This window comes from Tursiops truncatus, chromosome 3 (genome assembly GCF_011762595.2).
Source record: "Tursiops truncatus isolate mTurTru1 chromosome 3, mTurTru1.mat.Y, whole genome shotgun sequence".
NCBI classification, from domain to species: domain Eukaryota; kingdom Metazoa; phylum Chordata; class Mammalia; order Artiodactyla; family Delphinidae; genus Tursiops; species Tursiops truncatus.
In genome coordinates this window covers 65,656,072-65,680,184 of record NC_047036.1, presented here as the reverse complement: position 1 = coordinate 65,680,184, position 24,113 = coordinate 65,656,072, and the positions used below count along the sequence as shown (strand labels likewise).

Below are 24,113 nucleotides of genomic sequence, written 5' to 3'. Positions count from 1 at the left end.
CTATTCAAAACAAAGGTTCAAGTCTTGGTTACAGGGCAAAAAATGTTTCCCAAGTTTTAAAAATCACTAATTAATATTCTAATGTTTTCTCCTTAAAACTCAACATCTTACCTCAAAATATTGGCAAAGCCCCCCCAAAAGAGGGATCCAATCAATTTAAATTTTAAAATTGTGTTTTTGCTTCTGTCTTTAATGCACTGAAATTAGATTAAAAGCCTTTTATGAACCTCTAAGTAAAGCTGTTTCTTCATGTTTATCAAGTTATTTATAGAAACAAATGTAGCTTCTGCAAGAATATATGACCTCAATTGTACTTTGGATTCACTGTTCACAATATAAACATAACATTACAATATGGTAACATGATTAGATTACTGTACAAAAGCCATCAATCTTTGCTATCAGAAAAGAGAAGCAATGAGAGGACCAGTTCCAATACCCATGGTTTATGCTCTTCTAGGACTGCTTGGACTATTATTATTCTAAGAATGTTAAGTTTAACCTTCTAAAAGTCTGCAAAATAGATGTAACATTGTTTGTGTGGTTCCAATGACTTGATATAAAGGTTTCAAGCATCTATCTTTCACCGAGTGCTCTGTTATATTACAGTGATATTCATATGGGAATTAACAGCAGTGACCTGTGATACTCAATCAAACATACTGACTTTACTTGCTCATTACCCTACAGATTTTCTTCTGAGACATAGTTTTCAGATAATAACCAGGACAAATTTCTTCATTACAGTTAAACTTCAGAAGCTCATGTTTTCTCTATTGCTAAATTCTCAGAGCACAAACTTTGTTCCCAAAAGTAATACCTAAGGCGTGACGAGCCAATTTCTGTAAGAATAATGCTTAAAATGAAGAGGTTGGTTCCTAAACACAATATTATGGCAAGATTTTTTTTTATTCATTTTAGAGATGAGTATCACAGCACCACTAATTTACAAAGTTATAAATTGCAACCATGCTGTAATTTTTAAAAAAAACACTTGTTAAACCTACATATAGAACTATATTAATATACTATATTATACATGTATCTACCTACAAATTATCAAAGAAGCATCAATAAATTTTTTAAATTTAACTTTTGAAGTGCCCTAAAGTTTAGACAGATGTTATCCTATTTTCTCTGAGATTTTCTCTGAGCAGCTGTTCATTTGGACATGCTCCTTATTTATTGATATACTGTGTTCAATGCTAGTGTCACATTTCTTAAACAGGAACTTGGCAACTTCCAAATTCTATGGTAAATATTGACATATCTCAGCATGTCAATATTTATACTGTCAGGACACTTTGATGAGCCTCTTCAACAATGGCTGCATCTTATTTCTTGGCAGCCACTTGTTTCTGTTCCAACTGAGCCAGATCTTTCTTTATTCAATAAAATTCTCACTAACTGTTCAGACAAAATTACAAGTAAGCTAATAGCATCCTCTCACACAAAGACCAGATTGAACTCCTTGCTTATTTCAACATTTTGGTCACTTCTGCAGGGTTAGTAAAGCTCAAAGAAACAAGGCACAAATTCAGGAGTGTACTCCAAGTAATACTTGTTTTTGACTGCAGCAATTCCAAGCCTAATCATCATTTTCAACCCCATTGCTAAGGGTGAAAGCTGCCGAAGCCTTTTCAGAATTTATAGAATTAAATTATTTCCTTTTTTGTTAGTCCTAAAAGCTAGACAAATTTATAAAAGATTGGTTTACAGACTGCAACAATGATGATGAGATTCAGAGAGAAGTTTGAATCCAGAATGCCTGCCATAAAAGGTAGTTGGAAAGTCTGGCTCATTATCTAGAATTAAACAGTGTTTTATATGCAAAATTAGTGTACCTAACTTTTGTGCCAAGTATCAGAAATCATGTTAACAAACTAACCATCATTAACTCAATCTTAAGAGCAAATTTCCATCATTGGGAGAAAATCTGTGCACTACCTTGTAAATACCCTGGGATTTCCCAATAGCACAAAAGCAAAAGTTTAATTTAAAGCTATTGGCAATACTGGCATCTAGTAAAAGCATGAATGCCTCATCAACAGTTAGGAATTCTCACACAGATTTTTTCTTTTGGCAACGAAAGTCTCAGTGGTGTTTTTCTTCTAGAAAGAGCCCAATTTTATCAATATTAAAAATTTGCTGGGCTTCCCTCGTGGCGCAGTGGTTGAGAGTCCGCCTGCCGATGCAGGGGACATGGGTTCGTGTCCCGGTCCGGGAAGACCTCACATGCCGCGGAGCGGCTAGGCCCGTGAGCCACGGCCGCTGAGCCTGCGCGTCTGGAGCCTGTGCTCCGCAACGGGAGATGCCACAACAGTGAGAGGCCCGCGTACCGCGGAAAAAAAAAAAAAATTTGCTGACTATAATAACCCTCTGTTCACTGATTTCTGCCAGTGTTTTAGAAAAAGACACAACTCACTTTCTCATCAGCTTCACAAAGGACAAGGAACAAACTGCCCAGGGCTATAAAATGCATTAATTACCTCCTACTAGTACAAAAAGAACTAGCTTGAAGATAGCCACCTTCTTTCTTGAAAACAAGGTATTGCAAATAAAGCACTGATTTTATACTCAGAAGACTCAGATTGAAATCAAAACTCTAGGGCTTCGTAGCTGAGTGACTTTGGGCATGCCATCAATGCATTAAAATGTTCACTGACTACATCCTATGTACCAGGCTTTCATATCTCAAAGATGAGTAAGACATATCCCCAGCTCTCTGGTGAGATAGAAACACCCAAAGAGAATTATTATACAAGCTTGTAAAGTGCAGAGGCAGGGTGGGAGCTCATCTGAAAAGTAGCACGTTAACCTGCCTGAAATTTCAGGGGAGGCTTCCTTGAGTTATATCTGATGTAAATCTTAAAAGGTGGAAAAGGTTTAGGAGTGGAAGGAAAAAGATAAGGAAACACATTCCAGGCAGAAGAAGCTGCACGAGCAAAGGCTTGGAGACAAGAAATAGCAATGATATATGGAAATGAACAATTCACAGTTTCAGACTGACTGCTGACACTAACAAGAGCATTTGGGGGAGCAATAGCCATGTTGAAGGGATCTCAAGAAAGAACAGTAGAAGGGAAATTGGGACTTGGAGCATAGAAACTCCTCAAAGGATTTTTGCTCAGAGGAGCAAATAAATGCGGTTGGAAGTAGAGAAAAGTTAAAAGAAGTATTTCTTAAGGTGAAAGAAAGAACATGCAGGTCAATCAAAATTTTATGGGTCTTAATCTAAGAGCCATGGGGAAAGAGAATTTAAAAAGAGGGAAGGCCTTCCTGGTGGTGCAGTGGTTGAGAGTTCGCCTGCCGATGCAGGGGACACGAACCCGTGTCCCGGTCTGGGAAGATCCCACATGCCGTGGAGGGGCTAGGCCCGTGAGCCATGGCCGCTGAGCCTGCGCTCCACAACTGGAGAGGCCACAACAGTGAGAGGCCCACGTACCACAAAAAAAAAAAAAAAAGAGGGAGGAAAAAAAGGACAAAGACAAACACTAGGTAACAAAGAACTTCAACCTCAGTCTATGGAGACTAGTTGAGGATCAAAGAAAACGAGTTAAGTAAAACCATTGTCTTTTAATATATGTGAATATCATTGAATGAGGGAAAAAAAGGAAGTCAGATAAAAGGAAATAATCAACGCTATCAATACTAGACACAAAGTAAAAAGAGAAGAGGGAAGAAAGTGGTCTGGTGGTATAAAAGTGATACCAATTTAATTTTAAAAACCATTAATTTAAAAAACCTTTTATTGAGTGCCTAACATGCAAGTCAATCAGCCCTCCACCATTATCCCTCCCTTCAAAGAGTTTTTAATTTAGTGAAGAAAGCAAGCCAGGCACACAACAGGCAACCCTTACTGAGTGCTTAGTGTATGTCCAATACCTGGCTAGATGACTTACTTGTAATAACTCATTTAATCCTTACAATACTGGGGAAGCCTATGCATTCTCTCCACAAAAAAACATAAATACATACTATTTTTGCATACAATCCTACTGAACCCATGAAACCAAAGTTAAAAATACTCTTCTGGATGCAGGAGAGACAATAATTTTTGAAGAAGGAAATGATAGAGTCAGATTTCATTTTTAGTAAGTAAGAAAATGATCCAAGATAGTTTGAAATGAGAATCCACAGCACAGCTATGGAAAGTAGACTTTTGAAACAGCAGTGTAAGATAGTACTTACATTAGTTCACTGGCAGTGAAAACCAAGAGCAGGGAGTTCATGTGCTTAACGACCATATAGCTCAATTACCACCGCCAGTAGAGATCTTGCCACACATCAGATTAACTTTGTTTGCTGTGATACATGAAAAACAAACTACACATTTATGTATGTTCAACCTTATCTATTGCTATTTGGGCTCCTCTATGGGTAACTTTAAAATAACTGACATTGTTCTTTCCTGTTTCGAAGCTGAAGTACATAAGAGCCCATGGCCTAAAATTAATTCAAATCCATAAATATAGTACATCAATTGTGATCTCTAACAACTTCAGTTTCCTGGTGCACTTCAGGTATTACATATTACCCTAAGCGTTCCTAAAGATGAAGACAATCTTCACATGAAAGCAAAACGTCTGCAGACACAGTTACTACTTTAGAAGCCAAGCTTGATGAGTTGCACAACATAATTTCCATAACTAAGCCAAGGTTATTTAATTTGAATGGCAAGACTTGCAAGATATACTCTAAAGCAATCACAAGCCAGAGCATTATGGCTTGTTTTTTGATAGAAGGAGGGTACAGTACGTTTTTATACATTTCTTATTCCCCTCTTTCCCATGCCCATTAAATTTCTGGAAGGAACAGGCCATCTTTATTCCTCTGCTGCACTCTCATGATCCCTTGAATAAAGCTCAGTTAAATATTTGCTAAATTTGTGTTTGGACCAACTCTTCACAATTCAATAGATTCAAAAGTATAGTTAGTTATGGTTAAAAAAAGAAAAGAAAAGAAAACATGTTGGGCTGTGGCCAACGATGTAATCACAGGAGAAACCCAAATGTTCTAATCACTGTGTTGCCCTAAATATAGAAGGGTCTCATAGTTTGGCCAAGAACAGCACATAAATCAACACCTCATGTGAGTTTCCTTTCCTCTTTTTCTCTATCCCACTTTAAGTCAAAGCATTAAAAAACTGATAACATTTTAAAAAGAATCTCGGGGTGGGGGGGAATAAAGCCTTATCTAATGGGATTATTAAAATTAGAGAAAGCTAAAGAATAATACTACTGATTAAAAGAAAAAGTTGGCATGTTATTGATCTTGCAGCTGGACTCCTTCTCTGGAGTACCTAATCAACTACTGAACTCAGGAAACGCAGTTCCTTTCCATTTGTTACCACATAAAGTTCTTTCCTGACCCCAACGGGCCTAGTACGTTTCAGCCCCAGATGGAACCCATTTACAAAACGCCAATGTTAGAGAAATGATCCAACACCTTCTCAACACAACCCACCGAATTCAAGTGTCCTCCTAATCCCACAACTTTACAGGGCATTTCAAAGGCGCTTTACATTCCAAAGAATCTCTCAGGTGCAAAGGGAGAAACTGAAAAGGGAGCCCAGGAGATGAACGCCCTGCGTGTAAGCCCAGGGGACCCAGGTGTTCCCAAAGAGTCCATAAACAGAAGGGCCAAAAGCTTACACATCGTGGGGGGGGAATCCAAGCAGGAATAAATTTGCGCGCTGCGGAGTTCTACAAAGCTAAAAAAGAAAAGAACTGAACTACCGAGGCAATCGCCACTTCCGGACCCTACCTGTCAGTAACTCCACTTCCGGTCTCCTCCAAAAGGCCCGCTCCACAGGCAGACATCCAGCAGCCAATGAGAGTGTCATTTACTTCCGCGGGGCTGAATGATGTCATTTACACCCCGCCCTTTCCTGTAGAGAGGAGCCTATCGTAGAGTCTGAGACGTGCGACTCCGGAGGAGGTACCCTGACAGGCCCAACCAGACCGCGGAAGGAGCGAGAAAGGCAAGTCGGGCCTGCACGCCTCTTCCGCCCAGGGCCCGGAAGGGTGATGTGGCTGGGGTTTCGCCGGCCTCACTATGGTAAGAACTGGGGCTTCGGGGTCGCGGCTGAGCTTTGTGAAGGGGCTGCGGGCCCGCACAAGGGCTGGAGGGTTGGGCGGCGATCCCGGGTCCCCGGCTAGGGAACCCTGTCACTAACTTGATTTTCCCGGGCCTCGGAGGATGCACAGGCCCGGGAGCCATGTGGCTCCTCCACGTCCAAACAGGGAGAACCAGGGCCGGCAGCCCAAGAAAGACCCCGGGGCCGCGGAACCCCTCCTCACAAGCCGAGGCCACTTTCCTGACTTGTTTCGAAGAAGTGCGCTGGTTGGTTTAACCCATCAGTTACTTAGACTCTTTGTGGTCATTTTGAGGCATTAGAGCTGCCCGGGTTTGCGCTTGTTATGTTGCGGCGCCTTATCTCTCTGCGGGCCTGATCCAGGTTTTTATTTCCCTGCTGTCAAATAAACCCCAAGTGCTACACCTTAATTTTCACATGTTGAATTAGTGGCCTTTTAGGTTCCTTCAACTCCATTCTCTCAACTTTAGAGATGCTACTTTACTTTATGAGCTATATTTTAATGATTGGAGTTGTCTGCGGAGGTGGCTTCTCTTCTAGGAGCTTAATGTGCTTGGAGTGTGTCTGGCCTCGGGCCTTCCTCCCCTTCCACACATTAAGAAGGTTTTATGTGTTACTTCGTCTTATTGCAGATTCCTTTAATAGTTTGGGTCTTTTAGAAAAGCTTGAAATACGTCACAAAAGTTCGCAAAATGCTTACGTCTCCAGGTTGAGAAAAATAAAGCCGGCATAGGCAGAGGACAGATGTAATAATCAGTAGTAACAGCAAAAAGCTCCCAAGCTATGTCTGCAGGCATTTCACCTTTGTTACGGTAAATGCCAACAGCCTCTACACCAGGCCTTGCGGTGAATGTATGAGGTCCATGTGCCAGATTTGCGTTTATGAGCATATTTATGGGGAAAAGACGCATGCCTTTTATTATGGTATCAAAAGCAACCATGACAAAAAAGCTCTTCTACAGTGAAAAGTTGCTGAGCTTGTGTTCCCAGAAGTTCCTGCAGAATCCCATACAGCACAAAACCCTTAGACATTTAATCGAAAACTCATTAATTGTTGTTTGCTTTATGCCAGCTACTTTGGGTATAGCTGGGGCATAAGTCACAATGTCTTCCCAGGAGAAGTTTACCATTTATAGAGGAGATGGCAGTTTATTACCGGGTTATTCCTTCCTTGGCCAGCTTCTTTCTCCACCTACCACATGATAGGACGGATACACTTGTGTCATGAGTGAGCGGTTATTTAACTTAGAAAATATGGTTCCTTTTTCAATTCAAAAAGAGTAGAGAGACTGTTACTCTTAATTCTTGCATATGCTCTTCGAGGCTGAAGTTGGGTTATTTTGCTCATAGTACAGTCAGAGATAGATTATTCTTTTCATCACCTTACTGTCTTATGTACTATCTAGAAGCAAGACATACTGTGTTTAAGATTATTAGTATTTGAATCATCTGGCCATACTTGTTTTTTCAAATTAACTATAATAGCTCTCGTTTATTAGCACTTGCTATGTGCCAGGCTGCATTTGAAAAATCAGTTTATAAGCATTGTCTTATTTCAGGCTCGAAACTGAATATATGTTTGCAGGCAATGGAAGTCAGGCACAAGGAGACTGACGTGCTTGGGGGTTATACACCTAGTAGGTAGTGAAGCCAGAACTCAAACTTATTTTAATGTCCAGATGCCAGAAGTCCTCATGCTGTTGTTAATAAAAACAACATAACTGAGGATAAAATATGTCGTAATGATTTGTTGCTCTCAAATATAACAAGTCAATCAGACATGGGGGAAAATAGAAACAACTGCCCGGTGGTTAATTTTTCATTCCTGCCCTGTTCCTGTGAGCTTAAGTTGTCCACATTTCAGAAAATGTACATTGTAGTTGGAAGAGCTACACAATGAGGTTTCTTTCTGAGTTTGTACCTACACTTGGTATATTTGTGAGGTAGCCCCGTGATAATGACTTAAATCTGAATTACTGCATTTTAATGAATCCATTTTTTAAAATGCATTTGCAGACCATAAAATGTTTATCAGCAATAATAATTTACAACTATCAAAGCATAAACAGTCTGATAATTATATCATTTATGAATTAATACTTTTAATTTCGTCTCTTCCCAAGAGGCCTTCCCTGTACCTTCTGTTTACTTCTACTCCTTTGAGGTATCTATTTGGACATCTGTACTCCACTGTACCCCAGTGTTTCTCTTGCATAGAAAACAGCAGTAAGGTGTTGCCTATATTCTTCCCTTCTCTAGGCAGAGCTCTTAAGTAGAAACTACGTCTTTTAATCTCTACATCACAGTGTCAGAGTTGATACTCAAATGAATGAGAGGCTGGGGATACAAAGTCATGTAAAACGTGCTCATTGTCTTAAAGGATTTTACAGTACAGTGGGGGAGAGTATTAAATAAGTAAATTTTATGTGTTAGCTGCTAGGACGTAGAGAGACTACATGTGTGGTGGAAAGAACATGGGCTTTAGACTGAGCCAAACAGGGTTAGAATCATTCCCAGTGCCCAGCCTTTGCTTGATCAACCTGAGGAAGTTTGTCTTCATTTCTTCCTCTGTTGATGTGTTACGTGACTTACAGATATATTCATTTAATGCTCATAAACCGTGCAAAGTAGGACCTATTGCCCCCATTTTATAGTTAAATCAAATATCAGAGAAAGGGTGTGAGATAGTTTCCCTCATCTTGTAGCTGAGATACATAGGAAATATGTTAGAAACAGAGGAAAGAGTAATTGTGGCTCAGAACTGCTGGGGAGACATCCCCAAAGAGGTAACACTCTGACCTGTATATTAAGGAGTGAGTAGGGATTAGGGAAGGAATCATTAGCTAGAGCTGGGAAAGCATTTTCTATCCTTCAGACAGATAAAGGAAATGGTAGTTATGGACACAAAGTGCGTGAAGTTGAATAGTTGCTTGGGGACTGGCAGGAATAGAAGTTAAGCAGTGAAATGATGAGAGATGAGACAAGAAAGATTGGGGCCAGATCTTGAAGTCATTTCAAGGCCTTTATATTTTGATGATGTTTGTGTACCTGATAAAGACTTAGAGCAGGGAAAAGAATGGTGTGCATTTTGGAAAACCAACTGGTAACAATGCAGGGTCTATTTACATAGAAGATTAAAATCTGGAAGACTAGTTTAGAAACAAATACAGTGATAGTAGATGATTGAATGCCTTAACTCTTGACAATAGTAGTTAGGTTTGAAAGATAAAGATAAATAAAATCATTTTGATGGTGCTTAGTAAGGAGTGGTGAAGCACAACTCCAGTTTAGATAATTGTTTGGATTGCAAGGAAATATTGATTAAGCACCTACTCTGCCATGTGTTTTACATACAGAGCTTTATTGAAAACTTGCATTATTGGCCACAGTGTACACATGAAGAAAAAGGCGCAGAATGATTTAAGTGTCTTGCCCAAGACCATACTGCTGATAAATAGTGAAGCTCAAATTTAAACTTAACAGCTCTGTTTGTCACCAAATCTTGAGCCCTTTTTATTATACAACAATGCTGATAATTCCACAGGAAATTCAAGAGGAAAAGCAGCGTTTGTATGCCTCAGTGGTTGAGGGTGGAGAGAGTTTGTTAAGATGATAATTCTGTAGCTACTATTGCTTTTGCACCATCAATACAAATGGCATCACAGTAGAAAGGCAGGTATTTTCTTAGCATTATAAAAGTAGTTTTGACTGCATAAACCCATGAAAACATTCCATAAACTACACTTTGAAAACTACTACCTCAGGCTAATTAGGTAGGTATCTGAAGTAGATTCTGGTCTTCTGTAGCATAGTGACTTGTAACCTTGACTGCAAGTAAAAACTCCCAGGGAACTTTGAGAAACTATATGCCCACCCAATTCAGTCCAAATTTCTGGGCATTGATTGTTTTTAAAAGCTCTAGGTGATTCTAATGAGTAGCCAGTACCCTGACTCGATATTTTTGCAGGTTTTTCCATTTTGTCATTCTTTCTTACCTGACTGCATGATCAGAGTACTTTTTTCATAGCAGAATTTGCACTTTTCCTTCAGAATAGTTTCTCTTATCAATCATTTATCAAGGACATGTGAAGCATTTACATCTTCATCTTCTTAAGTCTATTAATCATAGTTATATGTATACTTTCTCTTGTTAATACCTGTGACACTCTTGTTGCTTCATATTTAGATGTGAGGTGTCCATAAAATAGCTCAAATTAAGCAGCACAAATATAGCAAATGCACTCTAGGTACCATCACAATGAGATGAAAATAGGCACAAATGACCACTAATGTTGCCAGTGGAGAACAGAGTTGAGGTGCAAAAGAAAATGTTATTATTTCTGTGTGTTATTAGAAATCTTTTCAGTCACCTATGGTCACTTATCTTGGGCACACGGGGTGTTGGGTGTCTTTGCACATTCACATATTACCTTACATTTGTCCCTGTATTTCCACGTTCTCCATTTTAAGAGATAATAGTGGTGCATATGAATTTACAAGTAGAAACTAGTTGGGAAATGCTGACCTGACCTAGATTTGTAAATGATAAAATGCTGACCCACATTTCCAGTGCTGTATAATTTCTATCACAATTAGGTCAGGAATGTCATTTCTGGGTTTCCTTCCACCTCCAGAAAGGGATCAATGACCTTAGTTTTGTGTAAAAACAGTAGGTTTTTAAAAAAGTAAAATTGTTAGTGTTTGGAGTTTTAAAAAATTTTGGTATTCAGTTAAACTGGAAGAATTAGTTAATATGTCAGTAAAAATGTATTTCCCACGTAGTCAACATTTGAAGCTCCCAGACATATGCATAAAAACAGGCCTTAATCAATACATTGGTTAAATAATTTGTGTTGCTAATCCTAAAAATAAGTAAATAAGCTCCGTGAAGCTCAAGTGATCCAGGACTAATGAATATACTGGAGGCTTAGTCGAAGTCTTTTCTGCAGATTAACTACAGTTAGCAACCAGTAATTTAGCCTCTTGGGCAGAGCACTGTTTAGCATATCAATATGTGTATTTCTTCTGTTTTTCTCAATGTTTCCTTCTTTGTTATGTTCTGTTGCTTGGATCTTTTCCCTGTTTCTTCCTCTATTCCTAATGTTTTGGGTATTCTTTTACTTAGACGCATTTTTATTTATACAGCTAAAAACAAAACTGTATTGAATTCTTGCCCTTATATCCATACTTAATATAGTTTTAATGTTCAGGAATGACTCTGAAAATAAGAAATTATATCTTTATAGATAAAATGATAGAAATTGAATCTGAAATAAATATTCCTAACTTTTCAAATTGACTTGAGAATAGAGAATTTTAAAGAGATGTGTCAACACTAGAGGTTATTTCATGTTTGGAAACTAAGCTTTGCAGTGACCAGTCTCTATCTTTCATTGATGAACAGTTTGATCTAGTGGTGACCAACTGAAAGTCTGAATTATTTTTATTTCAGTGGCCTAACAAATTGCGATTTACTTCAGATTGATTATACAAAATGACTAAGTCATTAAGTGTATTTCCTCTGGTTTGGATAAGTTAGTTTAGTACAATGATTTGAAGCATATCATAAGCTCTAATCAGCTAGGAGTAGTATAATGGGTCTGGAATATGGAGGGATAGTAAAAGGGGCCTTTGGAGAAAAAAAGTTTGGGATTTTCATTGCCAGTTAGGGTCAGGGCAGGGCTTCTGTATTCCAGGACCCCAAAGGTTACCATTCTGATTGTATTTGAGGATGTGCTCCAGATGTTGCTACAGGCAGCCCTGAGTCTAGGGAATGTTATTGGATACCTCTTTATAAAAAGGAAATGTAGGTGTGGTAGACAATGTCCCTCTCCCCAACCCCGTTTAAAAAAAAAAAAAAACACACTGTGAATATGTTATCTTACTTGACACAAGGGACTTTGCATGTGTGATTAAGTTAAGAATTTTGGAATGGGAAGATTATCTTGAATTATGGGGAGACAGGGCAGTTTATTCACAAGGATCCTTGTAAGAGGGAGGCGGGACAGTCATTAACAAAAGTTGTCAAGGTCAGAGTGATCAGGAAGTCACAAAGCTAAGGAATCAGGCAGCCTTTAGAAACTGGAAAAGGCAAGAAAAGAGATTCTTCCCTACAGCCTCCAGAAGAAACAAGTTGTCTTGTGTTTTATAACTCCTTAGTTCCAATGTGTGTTATTTAATGTTTAATAGTTAGCTAAATTTATTAAACTGAATAGCGTGCCATTGTATACTCCCTGGCATTGTCACAGGGCATTGTCACAGGGTGTACTCGATGAAAATTAGGTAAACCTTAGGTTTGAGAACTATTTGAGGTCCAAGAATTTTCTGCCAGCCAGCTTGCCTACTCAGGCATCCAGAACTCTTGAGGATGTCTCCCTTACAAATTAAGTGGACTCAGAAAAACACACACTGTCCCATATGCAGGCATCTCGAGGCTGGCTGCTCAATTGAACTTTCTCCGAATTCCAGTTAGTGATAAAAGATTTGGATGCTGAGGAGAAATTCTCTCAGACCTTTATTTTACCCTAAAGCCCGGTCCTTTACCATAAACATAAATATATTTGCTTCTTCATTCTTAATTTTCCAAAATATCATTGATAAGTAAATATAAATACAAAGCAATGTGTGGCGGTTTCTCTTAAATAAAGAAAACATAGCATGCATTTTTAATTTGTAATCTAAGTGTGCTTTTGAATTTGTTAAAATGTTCTCTTGTATTTGTTAAAATGCTCATTATTTGCAATTGTTGTCAAGTTCCTGTTATTTCAGCATTTTTCAGTGACTACTGTGCACTATTTTGTTTAATAGGCACAGGGGACTGATAAGAACCTCAGTAAAATAGAGGAGACAATTACACTACAATTTGGTGGGTGGCAGGTATGTGTGTAACACATAGGTGTACAAAGATCCAGACTCTGCTTGGTGTGGAGAGTAGGGACAAGGAACACTTTTCAGAAGAGATGACTCTTGTGTTGAGACCAGAAGGTTGAAAAAAATAGATAGCATGTACAAAAACACAGAGTACCTTGAAAAAGGTTGCATGATTTGAAGGATCTGAGAAAAAAACATAGTAAATGAATTTTACTTCCCTTATCACCTTTGTTTTAATCATCTTTCCCTCTATATTGTGATCGAATATGTTTGCTTGCTTCTTAGCTTCCTCCCTTCCCTTTAATAACATTTTCATATTGAAAATCTCAATTATTTTTCTAAAGAACAGTAACATCTGTTTCCTTTAACTCTGAGACTAAAATTTTATCAGTCGGCAACAGATGCTAAGCATTAAGAGGAATGCTTAGGTAGGCTAAGCAGTGGTAGGCTAATGTCCGTGAGTTTGAAACACTCTTGACCAGAGACTGAGTATAAAAGACTGTACCACCTAAGATTATTTGTTTAAATTTAAGGGTCTATAAACCCCAGGAACAAAGTTGTATGTATCATATAGTGCATACTTGTAAATGGTTTTCAGTTGTAAACGGTTTCACACACAGATAGATGTATATATACATACCCCACTTCTTTAATAATAGTATGTTTTTAAGTGCCTCTTAAAAATCTTTTATTTTGAAAAAATTCAAACATACAAAGGAAGAAAGAAGAGTGTAACTAAGTCTCAGATACTTAGCGTTTCATCATCAGCCCCACGCCTCCCACCATACACACTGGATTATTTAGAAACCAATCCCAGACATTTCATTTAAGCATGTTTCTTTAACAAGACATTCAAGGAATAAAAAAAGTATACGTTGCAAAATCATGAATTTAGATACTCCATTAGGAAGATGATAAACCTACTTTGCAAATTTCTTTTCCAACCACTTAACTAAGTGAATCCTTTGCTTAAAACAATAAGTCTGCTCATTATTCCCTGAACTTGCTAATTCCTGATTCTGTGGGGACGTTTTCCATGCTTTTGTCTCCTCTGGAGCCTGCTCTCTATTCTTTGCCATGTGATTGAGCCCTTTAAGGCTTGACTTAGTTCCTGCCTTCTCCTTGAAGATTCTCCTGACTTTTCTTTGGGAAAATGTCCGTTTTTTCTTTCTTTTTCTTTTTTTGTGAGCATTGCTGAGTTATCATTTACATATGCTATGAGTTGCTATTGAGTTTTTAAAGTTTAATATTCTAACTCAGTTATAACTGCTGTGTGCTACAGTTGTCCCATGTATAAAAGAAGGATATTAATAACAACTGCCTCAAATATGAGGATAAATAGGATAACCAAAAAAAAGAATTCCGTGAATATCAGTTGTTTTTGTTGTCAGCTATAAAACTGAAAAGAAGGAATCATGCTATGTCCTTTTTTTAAATTTAATATTTATTTTATATTGGGGTACAGTTGATTTACAATGTTGTGTTAGTTTCAGGTGTACAGCAAAGTGATTCAGTTATACATGTACATATATCCATTCTTCTCAGATTCTTTTCCCATATAGATTATTACAGAATATTGAGTAGAGTTCCTAGTGCTTTACAGTAGGTCTTTCTTGATTATCTATTCTATACATAGTAGTGTGTATATATTAATCCCCAACTCCTAATTTATCCCTCCCCCCGACCTCTCCCCTTTAGTAACCATAAGTTTGTTTTCAAAGTCTGTGAGTCTGTTTCTGTTTTGTAAATAAGTTCATTTGTATCATCTTTTTAGATTCCATGTATAAGTGATATTATAATATTTTTGTTTCTCTGTCTGAATTACTTCACTTAGTATGATAATCTCTAGGCCCATCTATGTTGCTGCAAATGGCATTATTTCATTCTTTTTTTATGGCTGAGTAATATTCCATTATATCTATGTACCACATCTTCTTTATCCATTCTTCTGTTGGTGGATGTTTAGGTTGGGAGATTAATCCCTTGTCAGTCACTTGGTTTGCAAATATTTTCTGCCATTCTGTGGGTTGTCTTTTCGTTTTGTTTATGGTTTCCTTTGCTGTGCAAAACCTTTTAAGTTTAATTAGGTCCCGTTTGCTTATTTTTGTATTTATTTGCATTACTCTAGGAGTTGGATCCAAAAAGATATTGCTGTGATTTATGTCAGAGTGTTTTGCCTATGTTTTCCTCTAAGACTTTATAGTGTCTGGGCTTACCTTTAGGTCTTTAATCCATTTTGAGTTTATTTTTGTGTATGGTGTTAGAGAATGTTCTAATTTCATTCTTTTACATGTAGTTGTCCAGTTTTCCCAGCACCACTTATTGAAGAGACTGTCTTTTCTCCATTGTGTATTCTTGCCTCCTTTGTCATAGATTAGGTGACCATAGGTGCATGAGTTTATCTCTGGGCTTTCTATCCTTCCTGTTCCATTGATCTATATTTCTGTGTTTGTGCCAGTACCATACTGTTTTGTTGACTAGCTTTGTAGTAGAGTGAAGTTAGGGAGCCTCATTCCTCCAGCTCTGTTTCTTTCTCAAGATTGCTTTGAATATTCAGGGTCTTTGTGTCTCCATACATATTTTAAGATTTTTTGTTCTAGTTCTGTGAAAAATGCCATTGGTAATTTGATAGGGATTGCATTGAATCTATAGATGGCCTTGGGTATTATAGTCATTTTGAAAATATTGATTCTTCCAATCCAAGAACATAGTATATCTTTCCATCTGTTTGTGTCACCTTTAGTTTCTTTCATCAGTCTTGTAGGTTTCAGAATACAGGTCTTTTGCCTCCTTAGCTAGGTTTAATCCTAGGTGTTTTATTCTTTTGGAAGCGATGGTAAATGGGATTGTTTCCTTAATTTCTCTTTCTGATCTTTCGTTATTAGTGTATAGGAATGCACCTGGTGGGTAAGGTTGGTCCAGGGGTCTGTGCAGGCCTTCTGGTTGAAGGGACTGGTGCCTGCCTACTGTTGTGTGGAGCCGGGTCTTGTCCCTCTGGTGGGCAGGGCCGTGTCCAGGGATGTGTTTAGAGGTGGCTGTGAGCTCAGTAAGGCTTTAGGCAGCCTGTGTGTTGATGGGTGGGGCTGTGTTCCCACCCTGTTGGTTGTTTGGCCTGAGGCATCCCAGCTCCGGAGCCTGCAGGCCATTGGGTGAGGCCAACATGGCAGCCAGTGGGTATTCCCTGGGCCTTCACCAGCAGTGTCCTTGCCCCCACAGCCACTCCCTGCCTCCCCAGGAGACCCTCCAATCCCCATAAGTAGGTCTGACCCAGGCTCCTACGGAGTCACTGCTTTGTCCAGGGTCCCAGTGCACGTGAAACCTTGTGTTTGCCCTCCAAGAGTCGAGTCCTGTCCCCCAGTCCTGTGGAGCTCCTACATTAGAGCCGCACTGGCCTTCAGAGCCAAGTGCTCTGGGGGCTGCTCTTCCCACTCTTGAGTTGGGGAGCCTGACGTGGGGCTCAGAACTCTCACTCCTGTGGGAGAACCTCTGCAATATAAGTATTTTCCTGTTTGTGGGTCGCCCACCTGCCAAAAGCACCTCTCCTACTGTCTCGTTGTGGCTTCTTCATCTTTGAATATAGAATATCTTTTTTGGTAGATTGGAGTCTTTTCTGTCGATGGTTGTTCAGCAGTTTGTTGCGATTTTGGTGTTTTCGTGAGAGTACATGAGCTCAAGTCCTTCTACTCCGCCATCTTGTCTCCTGTCTTGCTATGTACTTTTTTTAATCCAGTGTCTACCCTCATGCTCCAGACAAAGTAGATATCAAATACATGTTTAGTTATGTTGGCTAGGAGGAAACCTGTGCTTTATATTTCATTAGATTATTATCAAATACTATTCATCGACGAATTCATATACATGTTCAAAATATGACCTTTAAAAATAAGCATTGTGAGATACTATGATTTCTCTCTAGAGTTGATCACCATTTCTTTTATTGATTTATTTCAGGTTTCAAAATATATATTACTTGCTTTCACAGATGCAAGGTTAAAATCCAGTTCAATTAAAAACAAGACATTAAACTTTATCCTTATTATATCCATGAAGAAATGATTTTCACAGAGAACAGCTATTAAAATAGTAATTACAAATCAGTTTTACCTTGTTCAGACCATATTCGTAACACTTAGAAAATTTGAGAAATCCAGAAAAGTTGATAATTAGGTTGAAAACCTTCCAGTGATAATCACTTCATTGTCTTCTCTTTGCATAAAGGTTTACATAGCTACAGATATACCGATTGTGAAATTATGTTTTTCCATCACTTAGCATTGTACAGAAGCATTTTTTGGTTCTTAAAATATTGGCAAATAACATGTATAATTTTTTTAATGTTTTGAATAGTTAGTAAATAAAAATCATTAAATGTGTAAAAGGTTAAAAAATATGACAGTTTCTGATAGCTAATTCTTTTTTTAGGATCTCTTAGCTATTCTTGCTTACTTATTTTTCCATATGAATTTCAGTATCAGTTGTCAATTTCAACAAAAGTAACTTGTTGCAGTTGGGTTCATTTTAAATTTATAGATTAGCTTTACAGTATTGCCTTTCAATATAAGAACCTGGCATACACTCCATTCTACTATTGTATGCTTCCGTATGTTTTAAGGCTTTGTCAATTGGTCTTTGATGCCAATATTACAGATTTCTTGTTAAGATTATTCCTATATATTTTAGCGTTTTGTTCTAATTGCTGTTATAAATGGAGTCCTTTTTTTCCATTTTGTTTCTCAGCTGGTTGATATTGTAATTTTGATGATTGTTGATTTAAGTATTTTAAATATGTGCCTAGCCACCTTACTCAGTTTTAATTCCGTTATGGTCTGTAATCATTTTTCACTAGATTCTTTTGGGCTTTTCAGGTAACGCTTTATATTTGCAAGTAACAATTTCACCTTAAAATAGTTTTTTTATAACTCTTATTTTTTGTCTAACTCCTGACTTTACAAGAAATACTTTTTTTTTAATTGAAGCATAGTTGATTTACAATATTCTGTTAGTTTCTGGTGTTCAGCAAAGTGATTCAGATATATTTTTTTCAGATTCTTTTCCATTACAGGTTATTACAAGATATTGAATATAGTTCCCTTTGCTATACAATAAACCCTTATCGCTTATGTCTTTTATGTATAATAGTTTACATCTGCTAATCCCATACTCCTAATTTATCCCTCCCCATGTCCCTTTGCCCTTTGGTAACCATAAGTTTGTTTTCTGTGTCTCTGAGTCTATCTCTGTTTTGTATATAGATTCATTTGTATTATGTTTTAGATTCCACGTATAAGTGATGTCATATGATATTTGTCTTTAACTTACTTCACTTAGTGTGATATTCTCTAGGTTCATCCATGTTGCTGCAAATGGCAGTATTTCATTCTTTTTGTGGCTGAGTGATATTCCATTGTGTGTTTGTGTGTGTGTGTGTGTGTGTGTGTGTGTATGTGTATGTATGACATCTTCTTAAACCAATCCACTGTTGTTGGGCACTTGACTAGTTTTCATTGCTTGGCTATTGTAAATAGTGCTGCTGTGAACACTGGGGTGCATCTATCTTTTCAAATTGGAGTTTCCATCTTTTCCAGATATATGCCTAGGGGTGGGATTGCTGGATCATATGATAGCTCTATTTTTCCTTTTTTAAGGAACCTCCATACTGTTTTCCATAGTGGCTGCACCAATTTACATTCCCACAAACAGAATAGGAGGGTTCCCTTTTCTCCACACCCTCTCCAGCATTTGTTATTTGTAGACTTTTTGATGACAGCCATTCTGATGGGTGTGAGGTGATATCTCATTGTGGTTTGGATTTGCATTTTTCTAATTAGTGATGTTGAGCATTTTTTCAAATGCCTATTGGCCATCTGAATGTCTTCTTTGGAGAGATGTCTATTTAGTTTTAGGTCTTCTGCTCATTTTTTGATTGGGTTGTTTTTTTCATATTGAGTTGTATGAGCTGTTTGTGTATTTTGGATATTATCCCCTTGTAGGTCTCATCCATTGCAAATATTTTCTCCTATTCCATAAGTGGTCTTTTCATTTTGTTGATGGTTTCCTTGTCTGTGTAATAACTTTTAAGTTTGATTAAGTCCCATTTGTTTTGCTTTTATTTCTTTTGCCGTGGGAAACTGATATAAAAAAAATATTGCTACAATTTATATCTGAGAATGTTTTGCCAATGTTTTCTTCTTGGAGTTATGGTGTCATGTCTTGTATTTAGGTCTTTAATCCATTTGGAGTTTGTATGTGGTGTGAGGGAACATTCTAGTTTCATTGATTTATGTGTAGCTATCCGGCTTTCCCAACAACACTTGTTGAAGAGACTGTCTTTTCTCCATTATATATTCTTGCTTCCTTTGTTCTGGATTAATTGACCGTAGGTGTGTGGTTTTATTTGTGGGCTCTCTGTTCTATCCATTGATCTGTATGTTTGTTTTTGTGCCAGTACCATGCTGTTTTGATTACTGTAGCTTTGTGTACTATTGTTTGAAGTCTGGATGTGTTATGTCTCCAGTTTTGTCCTTTTTCCTCAGTATTGCTTTGGCAATTCTGGGAATTATGTGGTTCTACGTAAATTTTAGGGTTATTTGTTCTAGTTCTGTGAAAAATGGCATGGGTGTTTTGATAGGGATTGCATTAAATTTGTAGATTGCTTTGGGTAGTATGGCCATTTTAACAATGTTAATTCTTCAAGTCCAAGAGCATGGGACATCTTTCCATTTCTTTGAGTTATCTTCAGTTTTCTTCATCAGTGTTTTATAGTTTTCAGCATATAGGTCTTTCACCTCCTTGGATAAATTTATTTTTAGGGTTTTCTTTTTTTTTTTCTTTTTGAGATGATTTTAAACGAGATTGTTTTTTTACTTTCTCTTTCTGATAGTTCATTGTTAGTGTAAAGAAAAGCAACGAAGAGAAGAAAAAGCAACGGCTTTCTGTATATTAATCTTGTATCCTGCTACCTTGCTGAATTCATTTATTCTGCTTTTTTTTTTTTTTTTTGCGGTATCCGGGCCTCTCACTGTTGTGGCCTCTCGCATTGCAGAGCACAGGCTCCGGACGTGCACGCTCAGCAGCTATGGCTCACAGGCCTAGCCACTTCGCGGTATGTGGGATCTTCCCGGACCGGGGCACGAACCTGTGTCCCGGACCTGCATTGGCAGGCGGACTCTCAACTACTGCGCCACCAGAGAAGCCTCATTTATTCTGCTAATTTTTGTGTGGAGACTTTAGGGTTCTCTGAATAGAGAATCATATCATCTGCAAACAGAGACAGTTTTACTCTTCCTTTTCAATTTGGATACCTTTTCTTTTCCTTGTCTGATTTCTGTGGCTAAGATTTTCAATACTGTGCTGAATAGAATTGGTGAGAGTGTGCACCCTTGTCTTGTTCCTGAATTTAGTGGGAAGGCTTTTAGCTTTTCAGGGTTGAGTATTGTTGGCTGTGAGTTTGTCATAAATGGCTTTTATTGTGTTGAGATATGTTTCATCTGTATCTACTTTCACAAGAGTTTTTATTATGAATGGATGTTGAATTTGTTTGCTTTTTCTGTATGTATTGAGATGATCATGTGATTTTTATTCATCCATTTGCTAATGTGGTATATCACATTGAGTGATTTGTGGATATTGATAAATACTTGCATCCTTGCGATAAATCCCCCTTGATCATGGTGTATGATCCTTTTAATGTATTGTTGGATTCGGTTTGCTAACATTTTGAGTATTTCTGTATCTATATTCATCAAAGGTATTGGCCTATAGTTTTCTGTTTTTGTAGTGTCTTTGGCTTTGGTAACAAGGTGATAGTGGCTTCATAGAATGAATTTGGTAGAGTTCCCTCCTCTTCAACCTTTTGGACCAGTTTGAGAAGGATAGGTTTAAGTTCTTTCTAGGTTAGGTAGAAATTCCTAGTGAAGCCACCCAGTCCTGGACTTTTGTTTGCAGGGAGTATTTTCTTACAGGTTCTATTTCACTTTGATCATTCTGTTAAAATTATGTTTCTTCTTGACTCAATTTTGGCAGGCTGTGTGTTTCTAGAAACTAGTCCATTTCTTCTGGGTTGTCCGATTTCTTGGCATATAATTGTTCATAGTATTCTCTTATGATTTTTTATATTTCTGTGGTATCAATTGTTATTTCTCTTTTTTCATTTCTTATTTTGTTTATTTGGGCCCACTCTTTTCTTCTTGGTGAGCCTGGCTAGAGTTTGTAGATTTTGTTTATCTTTTCAGAAGACCAGCTCTTTGTTTTACTGATATTTTCTGTTAGTTTGGGGTTTTTTTAATCTTTATTTCTTCTCTCATCTTTATTTCCTTCCTTCTGCTCACTTTGAGTTTTGTTTGTTCTTTTCTAATTCCTTTAGGTAGTAGGTTAGGTTGTTTATTTGAGATTTTTCTTGTTTCTTGAGGAAGACCTGTACTGCTATGAACTTCTTCTTAGAACCACTTTTGCTGCATCCCATAGATTGTGTAAGGTTATGTTTTTATTGTCATTTGTCTCAAGGTATTTTCTGTTTTTTTTCTTTTATTTCATCCTTTACCCATTGGTTTTTTTAGTAGCATGTTGTTTAGTCTCCATATGTTTGTTCTTTTCCCATTTTTCTTCCTGTGGTTGATGTCTAGTTTCATACCATTGTGGTCAGAAAAGATACTTAAAATAATTACTATGCTCTTAAATTTGTTGAGGCTTGTTTTGTGACCCAGTATGTGGTCTATCCTAGAGAATGTTCCATGTACGCTTGAAAAAAAATGTGTATTCTGGTTTTCTGGGATGTAGTGTCTTGTAGATGTCAATTAAGTCCAACTGGTCTATTGTGTCATTTAGGACATCTGTTTTCTTACTGATTTTCTGTCTGGAAGATCTGTCCATTGATGTCAGTGGGATATTAAAGTCTCCTACTATTACTGTATTTCTGCCAGTTTCTCCCTCTATGTCTGTTAGTATTCTATTGATATATGTTTAGGTGCTTATACCGGGTGCATATATGTTAATGAGTGTAATATCCTCTAATTGTATTGATCCCTTTATCATTGTCTAATGTCCTTCTTTTTCTTTATGGACTTTAAGTCTACTTTGTCTGATATGATTATTGCTACCACCACTTTACTGTCATTTCCATTTGCCTGAAATATTTTTTTCCATCTCCTCACTTTCAGTCTACGTGTCACCTTAGCCCTGAAGTGAGTCTCTTGTAGGTAGCATATTATAGGTTCTTATTTTTTATCTAATCTGCCACTCTGTGTCTTTTGATCAGGTCATTTAGTCTATTGACATTTAAAGTAGTTATTGATGGGTATGTGCTTATTGCCAGTTAATTTTGTACTTTGTTAGTTTCTTCTTCTTTTTCCTTTTGTGGTTTGATGGTTTTCTTCCGTATTATGCTTGAGTTCCTTTCTTTTTGAATCTATCGTATGTTTTTTATTTTGTGGTTAACTGGGTTTTCAAGTATGTTGACCATAACTATCTCTACTTGCTTTTACAATTTTTGTTGTTGTTGTTTTTGTTTTTGTCTTTGCTGCATCGCATCTTCATTGCCGCACATGGGCTTTCTCTAGTTGCAGTGAGCAGGGGCTACTCTTTGTTGCGGTGTATGGGCTTCTCATTGCGGTGGATTCTCTTGTTACGGAGCACAGGCTCTAGGTGCGTGGGCTTTGGTAGTTGTGGCATGCAGGCTCAGTAGTTGTGCTTCGCGGGCTCTAGAGCACAGGCTGAGTAGTTATGGCACACAGACTTAGTTGCTCCGCATGTAGGATCTTCCTGGATCAGGGATTAAACCTGTGTCCCCTGTGTTGGCAGGTGGATTCTTAACCACTTTGCCACCAGGGAAGTCCCTTCTTGTTTTTAATCAATGTAATGTCTTATTTAAATGATCTTCAATCCTTTTATATATTTGCTTTTCCTATTGTAATTTTCACTTTCGTATAAATTCTTGCTCCTTTTCTCTTTTGAGGAGACCTTAGGGTAGGTTTAGTATTGCTGTATTCTTTTAGTTTTTACTTGTCTGAGAAATTCTTTATCTCTCCTTCTATTCTAAATGATATTCTTGCTGGGTAAAGTATGTTGCAGGTTTTTCCCTTTCAGGACTTTGAGTATATCATGCCGCTTCCTTCTGGTTTGCAATTTTCTGCAGAGAATTCATCCAGCTGATAGCCTGATAGGGATTCCCTTGTATATAGCTCTTTGTTTTTCTCTTGCTGCCTTTAGAGTTCTCTCTTTGTTTTTAACTTTTGCCATTTTAATTATGATATGTCTTGGGATAGGTCTGTTTGGGTTCATCTTTTGGGGGACCTTCTGTGCTTCCTGTACCAGGATATCTATTTCTTTCTTTTGGCTTGGGAAATTTTTAGCCCTAATTTCCTCAAATAAATTTTCAATCCCCTTTTACCTCTCTTCTTCTGAGACCACTGGAATGTGAACATTGGTATGGTTAATGTTATACCAGAAATCTTGTAAGTTGTTTTCATTTTTTAATTTTGTTTTTCTTTAGCTGTTCTGATTGATTTCCATCGTTCTGTTCTCCAGATCACTTATTTGTTCTTAAGTGTTATTTAGTTTGCTGTTGATTGCTCTAGATTGGTTGTTATCTCAGCACTTGAGTTGTCTAATTTTGATTGCTTCATCTTAGTAGTTTCTAGTTCCTTGTTACAGTGATCTGCATTTCTATTGATAATCTTAATTCCTTTAGCATTTTCCTTATCTTCTTTTTGAACTCAGGGTCTAGGAGACTGGTGAGGTCTGCTTCATTTCTTTTAGGGGATGTCTGTCATTCTTTTAATTGGGAGTAGCTCCTCTGCTTTTTCATTTTGCTTAACTTCTTCTGTCTGAGTTTAGGAGAAACGTTTTCTACTGTGGTCTTGAGGGGGTGTTTTCAACGTGGGAGCATCATGTGTACTCTGTGTGAGTCCAGTATTTTTGGTGTGAGGGCTGGTTTTGGTATGAATGCCAGCCACCTCTTCTCCCCAGAGTCTGCTGGCTGTTATCCCCTTGATGGGGATGTGATTGGTGTTTTGGTGTCCAGGGCCTGCACTGGGTGTTAGGCAGAACCCCCTCATTGCTCCATGGCCTGTTGGAGTCAGGGCCTCCTCCCCAGTTGTTGGAGTAGAAGCCCTGAGGGTTGGATTTGATGAGGCTCCATTGCCCTTGAGTG

At 37.8% G+C, this 24,113-nt stretch overlaps 2 protein-coding genes across 7 annotated transcripts in view; one reads left to right on the top strand and one right to left on the bottom strand.

Moving 5' to 3' along the window:
- Positions 1-5,864, bottom strand: part of XRCC4 (X-ray repair cross complementing 4) — a 389,471-nt gene extending 383,607 nt beyond the window's left edge. For 3 of the 6 annotated variants that reach the window (XR_012330745.1, XM_073802272.1, XM_019929738.3), the window contains exon 1: positions 5,655-5,759. The gene's annotated coding sequence lies outside the window, so the exon portion shown is untranslated. The other 3 variants (XM_019929737.3, XM_019929741.3, XM_019929739.3) reach the window with 3 other exon arrangements.
- A 44-nt stretch (positions 5,865-5,908) lies between these two features.
- Positions 5,909-24,113, top strand: part of TMEM167A (transmembrane protein 167A) — a 33,513-nt gene continuing 15,308 nt past the window's right edge. The window contains exon 1 of the mRNA XM_004314839.4: positions 5,909-6,060. Within this exon, the coding sequence (XP_004314887.1) occupies positions 6,058-6,060 (3 nt within the window). The 5' untranslated portion in view covers positions 5,909-6,057. The remainder of the gene's footprint in view (positions 6,061-24,113) is intronic.